Source organism: Alosa pseudoharengus, unplaced genomic scaffold, assembly GCF_046254945.1.
Source record: "Alosa pseudoharengus isolate Yale_2024_CS ecotype anadromous, Long Island Sound unplaced genomic scaffold, YU_APseudo_1.1 YU_APseudo_1.1_scf_5, whole genome shotgun sequence".
Lineage (NCBI taxonomy): Eukaryota > Metazoa > Chordata > Actinopteri > Clupeiformes > Clupeidae > Alosa > Alosa pseudoharengus.
The window spans coordinates 32700040-32719829 of record NW_027468837.1 but is presented as its reverse complement, the minus strand read 5'-3'; the positions used below and the strand labels follow the sequence as shown (position 1 = coordinate 32719829).

Sequence of the window (19790 nt, the reverse complement as noted above, 5' to 3'; positions counted from 1 at the left end):
CTTGAAGGTTTGTGTAATACAATGGTGTATGTAAAGCAACACTTGGGGATACTCATACTGTATTTCGACAAGTTCTTATTTAAATCAAGTCATGTTTTGTACAACAACCCATGCGAATTTGTTCTTGAAAATGAAAATTCTTATCTTTTAAACACTTTAACAACTACCAGTATGTTTGATCTAATTGGGCCCCACATTTGGAGGATCTATTTCTGTTAAATAGAAACTAGCTAATAATTAACCATTTTTGAGGTATTCTTTGGTTTTTAAAATGTAAACCATATTCTTTCAGAAATCTGGAACATTATTGTAGAATTAGCCGTTCTGGCCATATAGGTCAGAATGTCAAGCACAAGGTCACAGTTATCCAGTATGAAGAAGATAATTAGCAAGAGACTGAGTGAGCCACATGCTATCCTCTTACAACTCAAAATGTGTAGCATTACCAAATTGAGGTCCACAATTTAAGCTTTGTCAATTCTTTACTGCTTTGAACCGAATCCATGTTGTAGAAGAGATATGTGCTCCCAGCAGGCCCCAGGACCCTGACCCAAGCATTCCTCACATCATGCTGCGCCAGCTGAGATGCTAGGAGAAGATCTGCAAACATCTGCACAAACACTCACAGGCCAAGACCGCACAGTTTTTAAACAGCGTGTTTATTCTTTTAGTTTTTAAAAAATAAAAAATAAAACTAAAAAGGACTATTTTTTTCCCATTGTCACTATAAAGAAACAGTACGGAAGCACTGAGAGTCTTTGAGCCTTCCATGGCTCTTCAAGTATGTTCGTGAAGTTCATGTAAGTAGGACTTCATCTCTGCACGGCACAGGTCACTGATGTGGGGCCATGAGCCGTGGGCCTGGGGGTGGGTGGGGGTGATGTTGGTGGCTGATGGGTAGAGAGGGGATCGGGTCTTCTCAGAGAGAATGTCCTGGGGTCATCATCCCATTCTGTAGTCTTATGAGAACCAAACGGCACACAAGTCCAAACGTCTCATAGTCCTGACCCAGTATCTAGGGGCACCTACGCCACAGCAGGCGATTTTCAGGCGTTCACGACAATGTCAACGTCTCAGGGGGGGTGGGGCAGTTTCGGAGATTTGAAGTAAATGAATGCGGGAGATGAACGCAAGTTAGGGTGAAGAGTTAAAGAACAGAAGCAAGAGAAGAAGGGAGGAGGTTTTGTAAAGACTAGAACAGAACAGAAGTAGAGGTTGGGACGAGAGGAAGGGGCAGTGGCTAAGTCGAGATCTGCGGACTCTGAGAACTCCAACAGCTCAAACGCATTTCATGGTTGCAAATCTTTAAATTAAAAATGTTAAAAAATCAGATCCCAATCCTTTGCATAAAACTGATAAGAACAGTAGTTAAAATAACAATTAATAAGCATATCATCAAATTCACTTAAAAAAAACAACATTAAGATTTATCCAGTGGGCTTCAAAACATAAACAAAGTCCAAAACCCTTCAAAATGTAAACAAATTCACTCTCAAAAGGAGAAAAGGGTGGAGCCGGGAGAGCTCTCGCTCGTCATCTCGCTCTCCCAGTGCCCTCTGTGCGTCCACCTCGCCCACTTCAGCAGTGCATCTACGAAAGGTCAGAGGTCAGGCAGTGTGCAAGTCTCTTCTCCTCCTTCAATTTTTACCTGTGATCCCTCTGTTCCACCGTCTTTCTGCCCGCTTCCTTTTTTTCTTTCTCCTTCAGCTCCTCGTCCTCGCACAGAGTCATCTCTCTCTCTCTCTCTCTCTCTCTCTCTCTCTCTCTCTCTCTCTCTCTCTCTCTCCCTCCCACCCGTTTACCAAGCCGGGCGTGGGTGGGTGGGTGGGTGGGTGTGTGTGTGTGGCTATGACGGTAGCGGAGGCGCGGCCGGCCAGGTCATCTGGGGTGCAGCAGGAAGCGGTCCAGGTACTGCGAGATGACCTCCCAGTGCCTCCAGAGGAAGGCCAGCAGCAGAACGAGCAGCATCGTGGAGAGCGTCCGGCTGCGCGTCTTCATCAGCGGCACCACGCAGTTGGCCACCGTCGACACGAACACCAGCAGCACGGCCATGAGCGCCAGCAGCACGTTGATGAGCTTGCCCAGGAGCGTGCGCGCCGTGGCGTTCTCCAGGCCCTCCAGCTGCACCACCTGCTGCTGCTGCTGCTGCAGCTCCATCTTGGAGATGCGCGTCTGGCACGCCTCCAGCGCCTCCTGTAGGATGGGAGGAGGAAAAGCAAGGGATCAGGTTTCAATCAATTCGTCTTATTCATCCAGCGGCCATCGCAAGGCAGAACAAGGCTACTGGGTACACTTGCAATCACATCTCAGTCCAGCAGATGGCGGTAATGCAATCCGTTTGCAAACTGCCAAAAAAAAAAAACTGCAAACTGCCAGAGTAACCTTCTGTTACTGTGTTCCCTCTCCTCCCAAGTAACATTGTAGGTCCTACACCTCTCTTCCTAAAGTGAAATGGTAGGCCCTAACCGTTTCTACTGTGCCAGCAGGATTGTTTAGGCTACATCAGAAGTTTTACAAGCGCACACTAAATGGACACTACATGCACACTAAATAGAGAGCTAGGATTAAAATACAGACTGCGCCTTTAAACAGGCGACTATTTATCTATCTGCACAATGCTACAGTAGGCTATGTTTTCACAAAAAATTCAGCTCAATATTACGTGCAAGACTGATGTTTACCAAGCATGCCCAAGCTTTTCATCTCCTAGCACTCATCACCATACGTTTTCTCATGGCGAATTGGCGATATATATATTTTTTTATAAAATATTTTTGGATGACATGGTGCGCCAGGTTCACAGAGGTGAAGGGTTGGACAAATGCGAAATGACAAGGTATTAACTAAACTCTTTAGTAGGCTAGGCCTAAGGTACACAGGTTTTCTGGTTAAAACGAGGAAAATCAGTAGGCTAGACTGCCACAACTAACTTCAAGCACAGTAGCCTACACACCGCAGAAATTATAAGATTGTTATAATCCCGACAGGGCAAACTAGACACGAACCCGCCCCAAAGCCATAACGAGGAAAAAAACTACTTTAAAAATTATGCCTTTTTAAATTGATTTGTTGGCCTTTTCATGCCACTCCTCCTTATAATTTGCGTGGGTCTCATTTTCAGATCAGACTCTCATGTTCAGATCCCTGAGAATGCACTGAATACTTCTCTCAGTACTTAACCAAAAAAAGAATTCATTTATTTATTAATTTCACCATCAGATGGACAATTGAGCATTTTGCTACCTCCATGACAACCATAAATGACTTAAACAACACTAGAGGTACATGGCTGTCATTCAGACTAAAACTAATCTGAGAATAATTAGCTGTTGTAAAAGGCGATGGCCTCATGCGTCACATTGGGTGGCGTGACTCCTGACCTGGATGTCCCTGGCCCTCTCATAGGACTGATAGGCGATCTTTTCCTCCATGCTGGCCAGCTCCTGCTTCAGGTTCAGAATCTCATTCTGATGGAGCTCTGTTAAGTCGTTCAGCTGCTCCTCCAAACGTTCACACCTGCACACACACACGCGCGCACACACACACACGCGCACACACACACACGCACGCATGCACACACGCGCGCGCACGCACGCACACGCACACACACACACACACACACACACACACAGAGACAGAGAAAGAGAGAGATAGATAGATACCAGAGAAGGTTGAAGCAGTTAGTAATCAAGGATCTTTGATAACACTGTATCAGTTCTTTCAGTTTTAATACTGTTGCCATAAAATTTCACTTTCAGTAAGAATTTCTAACATTTCGTGACAAAAAACATTATTTTGTGTCAAATAACAAGTAATAACATGGCTATAGCCCTGCAGCGACCCCTGATTAAATCTCTTCCGCTGTGAAAGGTCAAATCAATTGTTAATGGTAAACATCTTTCCCCAAAGCCAGACATACCAGTTCTGAACCAATGCACTTCTTTGGAAGTCACCCTGAAATGTAACACTCTGACCTGCATTTCCTGTGTTTTCACGTGAGGATCTGGTGTAGCAGGCAGCCATACGGCCACACACACACACACACACACATCAGGGCTTACCGGTAGCGCTCCTCCTGCAAGGCCTGCATGATGAGCGTGTAGTCCTTCTGGTAGTGCGCCTTCAGGCTCTCAAAGGACTCCTCCAGCCGGCCCTGGCTGTCCCTCAGCTCCTGCACCTCCTGGTAGAGCGCCTCCAGGCCCAAGCTCTGGCCGTGCTCCAGCGTGTTGCCACGGGAACTGGGCGGTCCGCCGGGCGCCCCCGTGGTGCTGTTGGCCCCGGCCGAGCCCGAGGTGGCGCTCGAGCAGTCGTCCTCGCTGCCGTACTTGGGGCTGGACTGCAGATGCCCGCCGCCACTGCCGCTTCCGCTGAGGGCTCGGGCGCCAGGCACGCCGCCGTCCTCGCCCTGCGTCTCGTCCAGGGAGTCCTTGAGGCCGGCGATGTTGTCGGCGCTGCCGAACTTGTTGCGGATGAGGGAGGCGATCTCGCGCGGCTTGGACACCACCGCGCCGGCCGCTGAGTGCGTGGCCTGGGAGAAGCTGGAGAGGCCACCAGTCACCTACAACAGGTGAGAACACTTCCAGTGTTATGCTTGGGTGCAACCAACACAAACGCAGGCAGTGCCATTAATCACAACAATGTCACCGCCAAAACAGAGTAGAGCTCTTTAATGAAGCATGCACGACTACAATTACTGATGCCAAACCCTTTCAAGTCCACCTAGTTCTTAACACCCATCATCCGTAATGACTTGAGCTAAAATTACAGCTACTGACCACGCCCACCCTGAGCATCAGGAAAGCAACCATCATCATCATCACCGTCGCCGCCCCCATTCACATCAACACCTACTACAGGTAAGGTATGCAATACTGATGGAGCTGCCGGACCTTGGCGCCCACGTCCTTCAGGCCCTGGTGCATGTCTCGGAGGACGTCCTTGGGCTGCCGCGGGATGCCGTTGTGCTCCACCTCGCGCAGCTTGCGGTGGTAGTGCTCCAGCTTGCGCTGCAGCTGCTGGATGGTCTGCGCCGACTTCTGGTTCTTCTTCTCAAACACCTGCTTGATGCGCGCGCTCTGCTGCTTGTCGGCGTTGTTGGCCAGCTTCAGGTACTCGGCCACGTTGTCGTCGCGCGCCGTCTGCTCGATCTTGATCTGCTCGGTCAGCTTGAGGATCTTCTGCTGCAGCTGGGCGATGGCCAGCTTGGTGCGCTGCGGGTCGGGCGTGCTGTCGACCGCATCCAGGCCGTAGGCCCCGTCCGAGCCGCAGGACAGCGCGTTGGGGGACACAGCCGGCCCAGACACATCCAGGCGGTCCAGCTGTTGTTGATGGAAGGGAAGAAAGGAAGAAAGAAAGAAAGAAAGAAAGAAAGAAAGAAAGAAGACAAGAAAGAAGAAGTAGAAGAAAGAAGTAGGAGAAAGAAAGAGATAAAAAGAAAGAAAGAAAGAAAGAAAAGACAAGAATGGCCCAAGGAAGGGAGAAAGAAGTAGGAGAAAGAAAGAGATAAAAAACAGAGAGAGCTTAACAGATCTATTCACAGTTCTATCTTGTCACAATAGTACAACTACTCCCTGGTTCAAATAAATTCCAGTGCTCAGGAACATCATAGAAAAACAGGATGGAGTATTTAGTTAAATACTCTACAGTTATGTTTAATCTCTTGCTAAGGCTAACACACACACACACACACACACCCACACACACACACACACACACACACACACACACACACACACACACACACACACACACACACACACACACACACACACACACACACACACACACACACACACACACACACACACACACACACACACACACACACACACACACACACACACACACACACGCGCGGTTTAAAACCTCAGCAGTGGGACGAGGGTTCACCAGCGCTGTAGGCTTCATGCTGTCGTGAGGAGAGCAGCAGCAGCTGCGGCGGCGGAGGGCTCAGAGGAAGCACTGGAGGGAGCGGAGAAGCAGCCAGGCTGGCCCACTGGCCCTGAGATCCTCCTATCTGGCCAGACCTCTGGACTATGAGTGCATCTGCGGTCGAGATAAGTGAGGTGGCCCCCTCGACTCTGATAAAACGCCTGGCCACACTCTCCGCACATGAGCCATTTACATAAGGTCAATAAAATTGCAAAACTCAATTAACATTTATGAATTGCCTTCTGGTGATAAATGATAGTTTACGCCCGAGGCTTCCTCCACAATCTCAATCAACTCTGCCAAGCAGCACTACAGATATCCTTTGCATGGATTTCAGAAACCCAAGATAAGATGGTTACCCTGATTAGCTCAAGGCCAAAAACATTCACCTCACACAATGCATCGTACCACCACATAAAAGAAATTATGGCCAGTATCGGAGTATCAGAATGCAGAGAGGCATTTCACGCCTCAAAAAATGACAAATGTCTATTGCAAATTATTCATCCAGGCCTAAAATTCAAGTTCTTGTGAAAGTTTTTACTTGAGCTTCATGGCTTGGCAACTTAAGATGTTCAGAAGTTGAAGAAGAAAATATGTGAAGACATTGTTTATATGTGATTTAAGACATTCTGACTTACTCTATTTTCCTTTTATTTACAGGAAGGGATTTCAGTAAAGCACTAAGAGATTCATATTTTTTTTTGTTTTTGCATTTTTCATTAAGAAGGAATAGATAAGTTCGAGATCCCAATCTGATTGCAGTCTTACTTTGTTGAACAGGCTGTATGGTGAGTGTATTGGACGGTGAGCCCTGAAGTGTGTATCAAGCCAAATGGTGAGTTGACTGTATAGTTACATCCCTGGCCATGAGCTTCAACTCATATCTGCAACTAGCACTACATGGGGCGGAACAGTCAAAGGAGCAGAGAGAGGACGTCTTGACTGCGGGAGGTGACAAATGGCTGAGCGCACTCTCTCTGGCAGCGAGCAGTAATTACACAGAAGATAGCTAGCGGGAGGTCACTGAGCATGTGTGTGAGTGTGTGTGTGTGTGTGTGTGTGTGTCTGACAGCTCACAGAACTCTCTCTCCCCGAATCCTGCACCGCACCGCACCGTACCAGACAACACGTCGTGGAATGGAACGCAGGCCTCGGGCTGACAATAACGACTCACACTAAATCCTGACCCCCTCCCTTTATGCGGAGTCCAGCTCCAGTGGTCATCAGTTAAACACCACAGAGATTAACAGTCTCTTGAAGGGCTTATTCAAGTCTTAAGGAAGCAGTCAGAAGAATACTTCTTGGACTTTGTCATCTGTAATCTGTACATTTCCATCTAGCTTCCTTCATTAATTGGGAGAGTTCCAAAGAATGACAGGTTTTGTGTTTGTACTGCACAAAGCCAGGAGAGGGTGGACCATATGTTGATCTCTCTTGCAGCACCTTTGAACAAAATGAGGAGACTGGAGCATTAGCGTAACTGTAAAGTGATTCTGTAGCTCTACCTTTAGCCTGTATGAAGTGGCTTGTTGTAGTATTCTGCTGTGCGATGCGTTTCCAAAGGAACATTCCAGATTGGCAATGCTGGAGCCTGCTAGCCCCCTCCACTGAGAGAGAGTGCATTCGACCACTAAAGTATTAAGTGCTTACACAGGGGTAAGCACTTAGTATTCTTACAGCTGAGTGCCTGCCCTTACACACTGTGTCAGACTATTAAAGACAGCCTGCAATAGCTGCTCGTGCCAGAGAGGCAACGGTCCTCAGAGTGCACAGTCTGCCTGCTGTTATCAGGGCCGTAACAGGCCGTGCCATCGCACAGCTTGGCTGCCTCTTATCAGTGGGAACAGGCAGAGGGCTGTCAAAGCATCAGGGCAGCTTCCCAGAAAGAGAACAGCCAGCAGCCGCCGTGAAGATCACAACGTCATTTCATTTAAAAAAAAAAAAAAAAAAAAAAAAAACGAGTTCACTGCTGAATGACACAAAAACAAATACGAATAGGGTTACCTGTAAGACTTGCTAACTGTTTCTCTGGTATGCTCAGGCAGGGTTTTAGGAGCAATCCCCCATAAACTGCATTAGTTGTGTTAACCTTTGCAGGGCAGGTGGAGCATGCAGGTAGCAGCAGTGCTCACGCGTGCCACTGGCCAGGGAAGGGACTTCAGTCAAACTTCACAGCGGCTTTATCCTACGCCAGGTCATCGGCCTGGAGTGCACTTGGAGACTAAGGGAGGGCTAAATTTAGAAGGGCTTAGAGAACATGGTGACCTGCCACCAGCGCTCGCCGACCTTCCCGCACTGTCAACGCCCGCCGGCTCCGTTTCTCCCAGCAGCCTATCACTCTTAATCACAGCTCCCAGGAAAAGGCCAGCAAGGGCCCTCCGCAGTAGCAGCACCTGGAGACGTGCCGCATGAAAATAGATTGTCTGGTCAAGTGCCTGTGGTGGGAGTGTGTAGGTGTGTGTGTGTGTAGGTGTGTGTGTGTAGGTGTGTGGGAGTGTGTAGGTGTGTGTAGGTGTGTGGGAGTGTGTAGGTGTGTGGGAGTGTGTGAGAGAAAGAGAGATAGAGGGAGAGAGAGAGAGAGAGAGAGAGAAAGAGAGAGAGAAAGAGAGACTGTGTGTGTGTGTGTGTGTGTGTGTGTGTGTGTGTGTGTGTGAGAGAGAGAGAGAGAGAAAGAGAGACTGTGTGTGTGTGTGTGTGTGTGTGTGTGTGTGTGAGAGAGAGAGAGATAGAGGGAGAGAAAGAGAGAAAGAGAGACTGTGTGTGTGTGTGTGTGTGTGTGTGTGTGTGTGTGTGTGTGTGTGTTTGTATGTGAGTGTGCTGTGTACTGATGTCTTTCAAACAGGACGTGGTTTCAGTTACCTCTCCCTGTTAACTCAATCAAATCCTGCTTGGTACATCAGAAGACACCTGTTCCATCAATCCAAGGACCCGCTTATACACATACATACATACATACAAACATACAAGTCATCATAACCACACACACACACACACACACACTATGTGCTATGCCCCCCATGGAAACCCTTTCCCATGGGTTCACACACACCCAGTGTCTTGTGCATACTTAGCGTTTCACACACAAGGCTGTGTGGAGCCTACGGCAGAGGGCCCTGAGGTGTGGGCGTGGCCGCCGGCGGCGCTCTGACTCACCCGGTCGGCCTCGTCGGTGGAGTGGTACCCGGAGCTGATGAGCATGTCGGCCAGGGCGGGGCTGCTGGGCGTGTCGGTGGTGGAGGAGGAGCGCGGCCGGCCGGCCTGCAGCAGCAGCACTTCCTGCGTGGAGCGCCGGTGGATCTGCGGGCTGCCCTTCTGCGCCGGCTCCCCTCCGCTGCCGCTGCCGCCGGCGGCCTTGTTGCGCCGGCTCTGCAGGCTGGTGCCTCTCTTCATGATGGGTGGCGCGCCTCGGATCTGCTGCAGCACGCGGCTCAGAGCTGCGGGAGGGGCGGGAGGGGGGGCGTCAGTGTCGGAGGACAGCGGAGCGGCGGCCGGGGCCCCGGGCCCGAGCACCCCGTCGCCCGCCTCCGCCTCCAACGACAACTCGGCGGCGGGCGACGTGGCCGTGGCCGAGGCCGAGGCGGCGGAGGAGTCGTGCGGCGAGACGGACGAGCGGCGGCGCTGGGGCTGGAAGAGCTGCTTGAGGCCGTGGCCCAGCGCGCCCATGTTCTCCAGGGCGTTGTGCGTGATTTTGGACAGGCCGTGCTCCGGCTCGGACGCCCTCCGACCGGCCGCCTCCGGCTCTGGGGCGCCGCCGCCGCCACCGCGGCCTCCCACCGGCTCCAGCTCCTCCGGGCTCAGCTCGCTACTGGTCTGGTCCATCGGGGGGCGCCAGTCTTGCACGTGGGGGTTCAGCCTTGGCAGCTGGAGGGGATGGGGTGTGGAGGAGGGGCGGTGTCTACCTGCACCCCCCACCTCCACGGCCCCTCGAATTGGCCGGCTGAAAACTGGGAGGCGGGGCGGGGGTTCTCAGTTGGGCCCTGAGAGTGCGCATGCATCTGCGGATTGGCTGAAAGTCATGCTCATCTACCACAGAAGGAAAACAAAATGGATTATGACATGCAGCTGTAAGCGATGGGATACAAGCAGAAGCAGCAACAGCAGCAGCAGCAGCATTAATAGCAGGATGGGTTAACAAAACACTAAGAGGCAGAGTTAGGAGTTGGCTGACAGACATGAGGGACTGTTTTTTTTTTTTTGGACTAAAGCTCTGAACAGGAAAGACAATGACACTGTAAAGGATCCTGTTATTCTGAGGCATTAAAAATGAACAAGCCTTTCACCTATAATGTTCTAAGTCCTTTATTAATCCATGGGTACATGAACATTATGGGCAAGGACCTTTAGAACAATTTGTCCAGTTCCCAAAAAGGCACAGTAGGTTTACTCAGCTGCAGCCTCTTGGCACAAGACAACTAACAGAACATCTACTGCATTTGCATGTGATATTACTGGCAGAGTAGGAATATTGCCCAACTTGTACCAGTACACAAAAAAGATCTGACTCCCAAACCATCATGTCCATAGGAGCCAACCCATCATGACACACTAGTCTATGTTGCTAAGTCTACCTACACACACACTGATGGTATTTGATAAAGCATGATAAAAAAAAAAAGTGCAACAATTTCTGAAATGCTTTGCTATTTATGGAGTGGTTAAGATCCTCTGCATGTGATTGCATGGAGATAGCAAGATTGCTTAATCTTAAGAGCTGTAAGAAGACTGTGACGAAAACTTCATTATCATAATTTCCATCCTAATCTGGAAATAAACATTTCAGAGATTATTTGCACAACAAATTATTGTTTGAAAACCATGGATGTCAGTGGATGTGGGTGATGGTTTAAAAAAAGCTAAACAAAGGCAATGGCAAGCATCTAATGGGATTTTGTGCTTGTGAAAACTCATGATCAAAGGTTACGTTGATTGTCGTTTGCGGGCCAAAGTCTCAGGGCGCCCCCGGAGGGCAAATGTTCCTATTCTGGCCAGTCATGGAAACAACCAGCTTTGGGAATTCTCTCTCAGCCAGACACATGTAAACTGGGTACAGCGGTCATTTTTACGTTCACCACATCATCATCGATCAATCCATCTCTTATCATCATTATTCATTAGTTGTCATTACAAGAACCACAGTAGCGACAGGTGGGAGTACCACAACAAAGAAATTATTTTCCTTCTACCGTTGTTTTTTTTGTTTTGTTTATTTTTTTAAAGAGATACAAAGAACACAGAGACAGAGAATGAGAGAAAGAAAGAGAAGCTGACAAAGAGAGTGTCCTACCATCAGTCCAGCCGCTCCTCTTCTGACTCAAGGCTCCGGGTCAGCTGCAGAGGACAAGAGAAGATACGGTCACACACAGGCACCATCCATCCCAAGCAGTGACACACACACACACACACACACACACACACACACACACAAAAACGTGCTCACTCACACGCGCGCACGCGCACGCGTTCACACACATACACCAAAACACACTAGTGTTCTTTCAAGTCCAGAGGCAATCCATGTACTCTAACAGTTCTTTCTGATGGCTACACACAAGCTCACACCCAGACGGACATCCTCGTGGAAATAATGCTTTGTGACATGACTTTCCAGCACTTGTCGCTTGGTAAACCTACTTCCATTATAGTCAAAATAAACCTACTGAAATAGAGACCTTGTTGCAGGTCTAGCGTCTTCACTTAAAACAACAGCCCCCAATGCCATGCTGATGCTATACTGCAGTAGCTTTCACATGGCCTGATTGCAAACTAGAGAGAGTCATTTTAAGCAGGTCTATATCACACAAGAATTTAATGGAATCCTCAGTCTATGGCCCACAGACTGGGGAGCTACAATCCCCATATACATATGACAGGAGAAAAACGACTGGCCCAGTTTATATGATTGATGAACTGTAGACAAATTGATCAACCCCGAGTCAAGACTCTAAGTGAAATGTATCTCTCTCCTTCTAGTACACAGAGCAGCTAATGATACTTTGTGTGTAGGTTACAAACCCTCCGAACATGCAAGGGCCTAAGGATCTATAGGGCTCTCATGCCCACCATTTCCATTTGATCCAGTACGGTAAGTAAACCTTAAACAATGTCACAATTGTTCAAACAACAAACATGCCATTAAAACAGAACAGTACACCCCATTCTTCTCTTCTCCTCCCATTTAAGCCATCATATATGCAAATCAACAAGCACTGCAACAATGACACCTTCCACAACAACACGGTCAGCCAACACTAACAGCATCCACTGTGAGACCTGATATGAGAGCTTTGGCTGTACACCTCTTTGATCAATGCAATGCAGACTAGACACACTGAACTGGACCACGGGGGTTGGTAGATGGAGTACAAATAAGCGGGCACATTAGCAGAGTCCTGCTATAAGATTGCATTTCCATGTTCTCTCCTGCTCTATGATGTAGTCCTATAGACACTGACACCGGTGGTGGGGTGAGGCGTCTGTGTCCTGCATGCATTATTAAGCAGACAAGCCCGCCACTGACTGCTGGACTCAGTGCCGCTATTGTGTGTCACAATCAACACTCTGGCAGCGTGTGGTGTCCTAAACGCAAACACGCACAGACACACAACTCCAGGCATTAACAGAGGCAATCAGTGTGAGAAGAGCAGATAGGGAGGTGTTATTTAACTACCGCAACACCTCCAGCTTCCCTCTCTCCAGAGCAGAGGGAATGTATATTAAAAACATCCTCCACTTGACCAAAGTGAGGTGAACTAAATTAGCGATTACTAGCTGTAACTAACAACAAGTTTGTATCATCAACACAGCCTTGTTATCAACATAACATACAAAATATCTGAATGTCACTTTCATTATTAAACATTAATAGCCTACTTCTGATGAAAAACAGTGTTTTTCTGATGGTGATTATCCAACCATTAGGGTTAACTGTAGTTAAATCTCTGGTAAAAAAAAAAAGGCAAATCAGAGCAACCTTTACACACTCTCTACCAAAGCCCTAAAGGGCAGAGCATTTTCTCTGGCTGAAATGGGTCAGCCAACACTTGCCCATCACACACAGACTCACTATCTCTCTCTCTCCCTCACCCACTCACTCTCCAGTCTCTCTCCAACACACAGCTTCCCAAGGTCACAACTGTGACTGTGTGTGTGTGTGTGTGTGTGTGTGTGTGTGTGTGTGTGTGTGTGTGTGTGTGTGTGTGAATGTGTGAGTGAAAGAGTGAGGGTGGGGGGTGGGATTGGTTGTGTTCTCACTACACAGGCTGCCAAATATGAGTCAGGATATTTGGTGAACAAAGAAGTACAATTAATTAATTACACACTTAATCCACAAAAGGGATGACATGAATTGGAAGCTGCAGTCCTCACCCCTCCGAAAACTCAGACTCTAGGTCTAAGTCTATAAGTCTGTATGGCAATATCTAAGCCTAGGGCACACATATAGTTCTACCATGGACTAGAAGTCACCTGTCAGAGTTAGTAGGAACCATACCTTCTGGCCCGGTCATCAGTGTGCAGGCTCTTGTCTTCTACATAGGAGAGGGCTGTCTCAACGTCCAAAAACAACCCCTCCTGTGCATAAACCCCTCTAGTCCTTAAACAGTGCCAAGGTATCTCCCAATAGTCAGCTCTTCCCAGGAAGGTTTATCGCATGCTGGAGCTAAAATATGGAGAAAAGTCATGGACCTGTCACAGAACAGTAACAGGTGCACAAGTCGCAGACAAATGGCCTATCAATGCTACCTATGAGTTGTCATCCAATTGACGTTATCTCTGATAGCGTGCTTCTTCATGTATAACTAGGACCCACTTAACCCTGATTGGATGTGTCTTGGTTGGTCTTAGCTAATTGGTTAGTTTAACTTTATATCACCAAATTCACCCAGGAATACATTTTTAATTATTCAATCTTATAATGACTTATCAACAAGTATTCTTAATAATATTTGGGGTCTGAGACCAGTGGGCATGATACAAAATATCAAACATCACTACAATGACCTATGATGCCACGGGCTAAATATGTTTACTTGCTAATATAAACTAGCATAGTAGGCTAAATCAGTTGTGGCTAATCCTCGCCGTCCATAGACATTAGTGAAGAAAAGGTAAGGAATGAATTGACACGTTAAACCAGCTGGCCAATTTTGATAAATAACCTTATCCAGTCTAATTCCTAGATCTGCCTCTAACGTTTAAAATGACTGACCGTGGAGCTAACTACCCTGCTAGCAGGCTAGCTTGATGGCCGCAAGAGCTTGGGATTGCAGTTTACGCCCAAAACCATCTCTATAAAAGTTGGCCATCGAAAAAGCTCAGTACGATATCCTCAATCATTAACACTGTAATTGCACAAAATAAGCTGCTGAATCTATGTTAATATTACAATATAAATATGTGTTTTGGTCAAACAGTGTTAATCATAATGTTACAAGATTATGTCACTCGCATCCGGCTGTCAAACGAGAAAAGCTCCAGCATCATCAGAGGCGATATGGAGGGGCACTGCTGTGGTAGCAAGCTAGTGATAGCTTGCTAACTGGCTAGCTCAGTAGGAGACCTGAGCAAAGTCTATGGTCCTAAGCAGGGTGTTGAGGATAGTTAGCAAGCTAACATTACATTTAAACGCCGAAGCCTGATTCCACTCAGTTAACTATCTAGCTAACGGTAACAAATTAACTGACGTATCCCTAACATAAAAAATCTTATACATATATGTCATGATTGCATGACAGCTAGGACAGGTTGTGGCCCTGTTTGGCAAACCACAAATACTAGCACTATCCGTATAGCAGCTACTGCCTAGGAGGGTTCATTAACGTTAGTTCTCAACGCTAAACGCTACCAGCTAGCCAGCTAACGTTAGTGGGTGAGAACAGGTTGAGTTAGGGAGCAATACATATTTGTACTGACTGAGAATCACTACTATTCTCTTCAGACGGAAAATGATTACGGCAATATACGGCCGGCTAATTCACAACTATCCCGCCGTTTAGTAATGTCACTGGGTGCATTATTTAAAGATTTATCGTAAACTTACATGGACGCTTAGAGGATTGTACTGATGACCGTTCATTTCTCCGACGGAACACTCCCACGATTACGTCAAAGAGCGTGGGCAACGTGAGACGCTATGCGCTATGACGACATTAGCTCATCTGATTTGTTTTGTACAACCATAAATCAACATAAGGACTGTAATTAAAATGTCTAGGAAACGTGCATGATAAATTGGCATACGTAACGCAAAGTGTGCAAGGCAGATGCCAAAAATCACCAGACACCAATAAGTCACCTGCATGGTATCTGAGAGACAAAGAAAGTGTGGTCTACTTTATTTTCTACTGCGTTTGAGCCAGAAGCAGTGCCCAGATATGCATTTTCCCAGTTTCACCAATGGGCTATGCAATCACAACCATGATAAATGAGAAATAATAAGAATAAAAAAGAAACAAACCAATGTTGAGATCATCCAAACATTAAGTGACTTTACAAATGGTAAGGTCTGTCAAGTCACATGAACACAAGTGTGCTGCGATAGCATGGTTGTATAATAATAAAGGCCTGCATTATTTCCCACACCAAATGTCTTATCCATAGGCTGTATCGTGGTTGTATCCAATTGCTTACAGGGATCATTTTTTCATACTACAATGATGATTTCTAAACCCTATTGTGTTAAGGAAGTTGTGAATGGAGTCCCATCTTTTTGTCTCAGTGCATTTTGTGCAAATCTCTATAGGATATTTAAATTTTCAAACGATCCAATCAGAGATAATAGTCACCTCGAGATTGCAAGATTCTTTTTTTAAATTGACCACCAGATGGCAGCACATTCATACAAATCAGAGCCGTAGACGATATCCAAGCATTTCGAGGAAAATTGAAGTAAGCCTGTTGATCTATAATTCAGTTGCATTTTATATAGTTGTCAACCTTCTTCAACTCACTGCTACCGTCAAATGAATGAATATATGGATATACAGTATAGGCCAGGCCCTATATCAGTGTTTTTCAACCACTGTGCCGGGGCACACTAGTGTGCCGTGAGAGATCATCAGGTGTGCCCCAGAAAATTACCCAAATGTCACTTACTGGTCCAGAAAAGCAATTGTTGCATTAAATAATTTATAACCACATGCCCTCATTGATTGTATGATTGCACTATTTGTGGTATGCAGGCATTGTACAACGGGGGCCCCATATCCAGTATTCACAGAATCATCACATATCCAGTTCATAACAACAATTAAATTAGATATAGTCACCTACAAATGAAACAGAGGGCGCTTGTTTTATTGAGCAGGTCTTGCATAGAAGCCATAATAAGGCCATATCTGTGTATTATTTGAAATTTTAGGCTATGGTATGTTTATTTTTTCTTCACACAGGATGTTAGTGTGCCGTGGGACATTTTATGTGTCAAAAGTGTGCCGTGGCACAAAAAAGGTTGAAAAACACTGCCCTATATAATATGTGATCTGTGATGTTTTCTGGAGGATGCACGTTGAGGTTCTAGCAACCTTAACAGATGGGAGTTTGATTATAACTTTTAAGCCGAAATGATTAGTCACGGGTAGTGCAATACTAGGGACAAATGTCCAAAGACATCTGGTAAGGAACAGAAAGTTTACCTAAATTAAATTAAACTTAGATCAGTTAGTGTAAAGTAGAATAGTAAAACTTGCCCCCATCACCATAAACAACACTACCCTGCAAAGGATTAGGCGATTACCATAGGGACATCTATTATGACTGTTAGGGGGCAATGCCAGTAGGGAAATGTGAAGGGGAGTTGACAAATAGGGGAAAGGGTGAAGGGGCAGGAATCCAGGTAGGGTTGGTTGTGGTTGTTCACCTAGCCTATCTAAAATTAGAGTGAATATTTCTGGAGCAGCATTAAGAATCACGGTGAACACTTTATTTCAAGAGGCCTAAAAATGCAACCTTCTTGATATTTATGTATTTATTCAAATCTACATCTCATGAAGGATAAAAAAAAATCATGGCAACAGGTCATTGACAATTAGATCACTTCCGATTTTAAATGTGTGTTGGTGTGGACATCTGAAAGAAATAGTTTTTCACCATCAGTATAAAGTTAAATATTTGCATTCAATATTTGTAGTGTCATTACTGTTCCTTGGGTTATCATTTGTAACATAATCGTGTGCAGGTTGTCATGGGTTATCATTTGTAATGTAACCGGGTGAGCGGGTTGTATGTTATATGTAGTGGGGGAGCTGTTGTTGTGGTTTAAACAATAGCTTAGAAAAGCTCACCATTGCTACATTGGCAAGATGATGGTAATGCAGATGTTACAGTGGATAAGAATATTGTTCATAAGACTATTAGGAGAGATGCAGTTGTGACTTGTAATAGGGGAACCTCCAGGGCTATAGTCTCACTTCGGTTGTAGCCATTTAGAGTATTAAAAAGATCATGGCCATGAGGAGAAATAGGTAAGGCCACGAAAGAAGTTGGTGGAGTTGGGACTGATTGACAGGTTACAAAGTCTTGTTTGTTTGTTTGTTGTTGTTGTTGTTGTTGTACAGGTTAGGGGCTTGATCTGCTTTAAGTGCAGCAGGTAAGGCTTTATTCAGGGGTGTGATCTGCATACCATCTCCATGACTCAGATGGCTGGGGGCAGGGCAGGCAAAAGTTAATTCCCCATCTGCTGGCTGGAAGGAGAGAAGAAGCTTGTTGTCCTAAATACATTCCGATAATGACTCAGCAGTTGTCACTGCATAGCAATGACTAAATATAAAAGGGAAAAAATAAGCATCCCTTGTATGGAGTCATTATGACCAATACACAGAAGGTCTCAGGGGAAAAGCCAGCTATTTTGGTAGGAAAGGCCTTCATCCACCCATCCAAACCAACCATTATTAATCTCAGATTGTACTGGAGAGCACATGTAGCCATTTTTGTAAAGGTGGGCAAGAACAAAACTGAGCTACATCCATAACAAACTTATGGCTGTTGAATGTAGCCTATGTCTGTAACTCAGGGGCTGTTATTGTCATTAATCAGCTATTCATGAAATAATGTAAGACTCACCACATTCTAATTGTTTATTCATTGAACAACAATCACATATACAAAATGTTATTCCAAAAAGACAAGTAGGTTCTTCTGATAGCATAGAGAATGTAATTTCTCAAATTACATTGATTTGGGCAGTCAAATAAGTTTCCTACTCAGAATGTCCTCTAAAGCCTATGTGTAGCTACAGTTTTGTGAAACATTTGGATTGGTTTTTGAATCATTAGTAGGCCAAGGTGGCCATCTGTTTGACAAGGGAAATTAATGAATGAATGAAAATTCATCTAAATATCTTTTTTAACACAGTTTGAGTTTTCTAAACACAGCATTCATGATTGCTTATATGAAAGTCTAAGCTATTATTCGAACATACTATAAAAAAAAAACATTAATCCTGACTTTTTTGACGAGGTTTCAGAACAAGCTGATGGTGTGTTTCTGTGAAGCCATGTGCATGTACACAATGACGTTGGCAACCTAATAAAGTGCTTTCATGTAGAAATTGTAAAGGGAGTAAAAAGATAGAAATAAACGTGATGATATAATGACATACCACACATTACTTATACACATTGCTCTTATTGTATTAACATCATGCAATACCTTTTCAAATATAATCTTGTTGTTGTTTGTTTATGCTACAAATAAACATTACAGCTCAGAATTATTGGAACGGTGGCTGAGAGAGCACTGGGTGGCCTCATTTTGACAGCTGCACTAGAGTTCAATCTGATTCAGTGGGAAAGACGCAAAGCAGTTTAAATCCCTCAGGTCTTCCAATGGCATCACATAAAGGAGTCTATAGGTCGGTGATGTCATCTGTACTGCCCACGCTGCTCCAGTTGTCCTCCATAACGATGACGCCCTGTATCCCGGGCTCCATTGGCTGGTCAGACTCCTCTAAGTGCAGTCTAAGGTCTGTTGTAGACAGAGGAGATTGGGCGTCTGACCGCGGTGGTTGGGAGTGGTGCGACGAGCCCCTGAAGCAGTGAGGCTGCACAGGGCTGGAGCCAGCATCCAGGGCCCACCTGTAGGCGATGTGTGCGGGTGTGGCAGGGGCGGTGGCGCTGCCTGCTTGTGGGCAGTACGGCTCCAGGCCTTGAGTCCAAGATGGAGGTGGTGGCGTGAAGAGGCTGCCCAATCCCAGGAGGTCGTCAAAATGGAGTGCATTGTCAATGCTGCGGGTAAGACTGATGGGCGACGGGGGACACAGGTCAAACTCAATGAGGGACAGGATGCAATCCCTCTCACTCCAGTCATGTCCATGTGACCACAAAGGTGTGGGGTAGGAGTCACACATGGTGCTGTTGGTGGAGATGCTACCTATGTTGTCTGAATTGCTGTCCTTTTGACCCTGAGATGCAGTGACCACATCATGGTTATGGATTATGGAGCTGCTAATGTCTGCACGCTCACGCTGGTAGGCTGCCCAGTTATTTGGTATAAGCTCTGCCCAGTGTCTGTCTGGCATCCCCCATGGTCCCCCGGGCAAGTTCTCCAGCATCCTGTCCCAGTAGGAACCCAGCTTCCCCCGTTGCGTTGCCTCTGGTCTCCCCTCGCCTCTGCGGTTGTTTCCCCTGGGTCTCCAGAAAGGCCAAGATGCCAGCAGGAGCATGCAGTAGCTCCATGTCAGTTCCAAGAGCCGTGCAAAGAACTGACACAGCCACCAGCCCCAGCCAAAGCTTCTCCAGTTTCCAAGCAAGCCGTAGAGCCAGAGGACTCCGTGGATCTGAAACACATAGCTTAGTGCTCCCAAGACAGTGCATAAAGAAAACACTCGCCTTGCCCGGTGTTCGACTCGCTTTGCCGCTGTC

The 19790-nt window shown here is 46.4% G+C and overlaps 1 protein-coding gene across 4 annotated transcripts; it reads right to left on the bottom strand.

The window, feature by feature from the left end:
- Window positions 1–640: 640 nt before the first annotated feature.
- tmcc1b (transmembrane and coiled-coil domain family 1b) lies at window positions 641–15027 on the bottom strand. Of its 4 annotated transcripts, none has more exons than XM_076267360.1 (8): window positions 14972–15027; window positions 13424–13591; window positions 11219–11262; window positions 9088–9957; window positions 4890–5318; window positions 4062–4558; window positions 3381–3516; window positions 641–2193 (listed from the first exon to the last, which is right to left on the bottom strand). In XM_076267360.1, exons 4-8 carry the CDS (start codon window positions 9751–9753, stop codon window positions 1879–1881), a joined length of 2043 nt encoding a protein of 680 aa, XP_076123475.1. In that variant the 5' UTR covers window positions 9754–9957; window positions 11219–11262; window positions 13424–13591; window positions 14972–15027; the 3' UTR covers window positions 641–1878. The 4 variants fall into 4 exon arrangements, with proteins under 4 accessions (XP_076123475.1, XP_076123476.1, XP_076123477.1 ...); XM_076267361.1 differs by having other exon boundaries at window positions 9088–9368; XM_076267362.1 differs by lacking the exons at window positions 9088–9957; window positions 11219–11262; window positions 13424–13591; window positions 14972–15027 and adding an exon at window positions 5866–9071.
- Between the last annotated feature and the right edge of the window lie 4763 nt (window positions 15028–19790).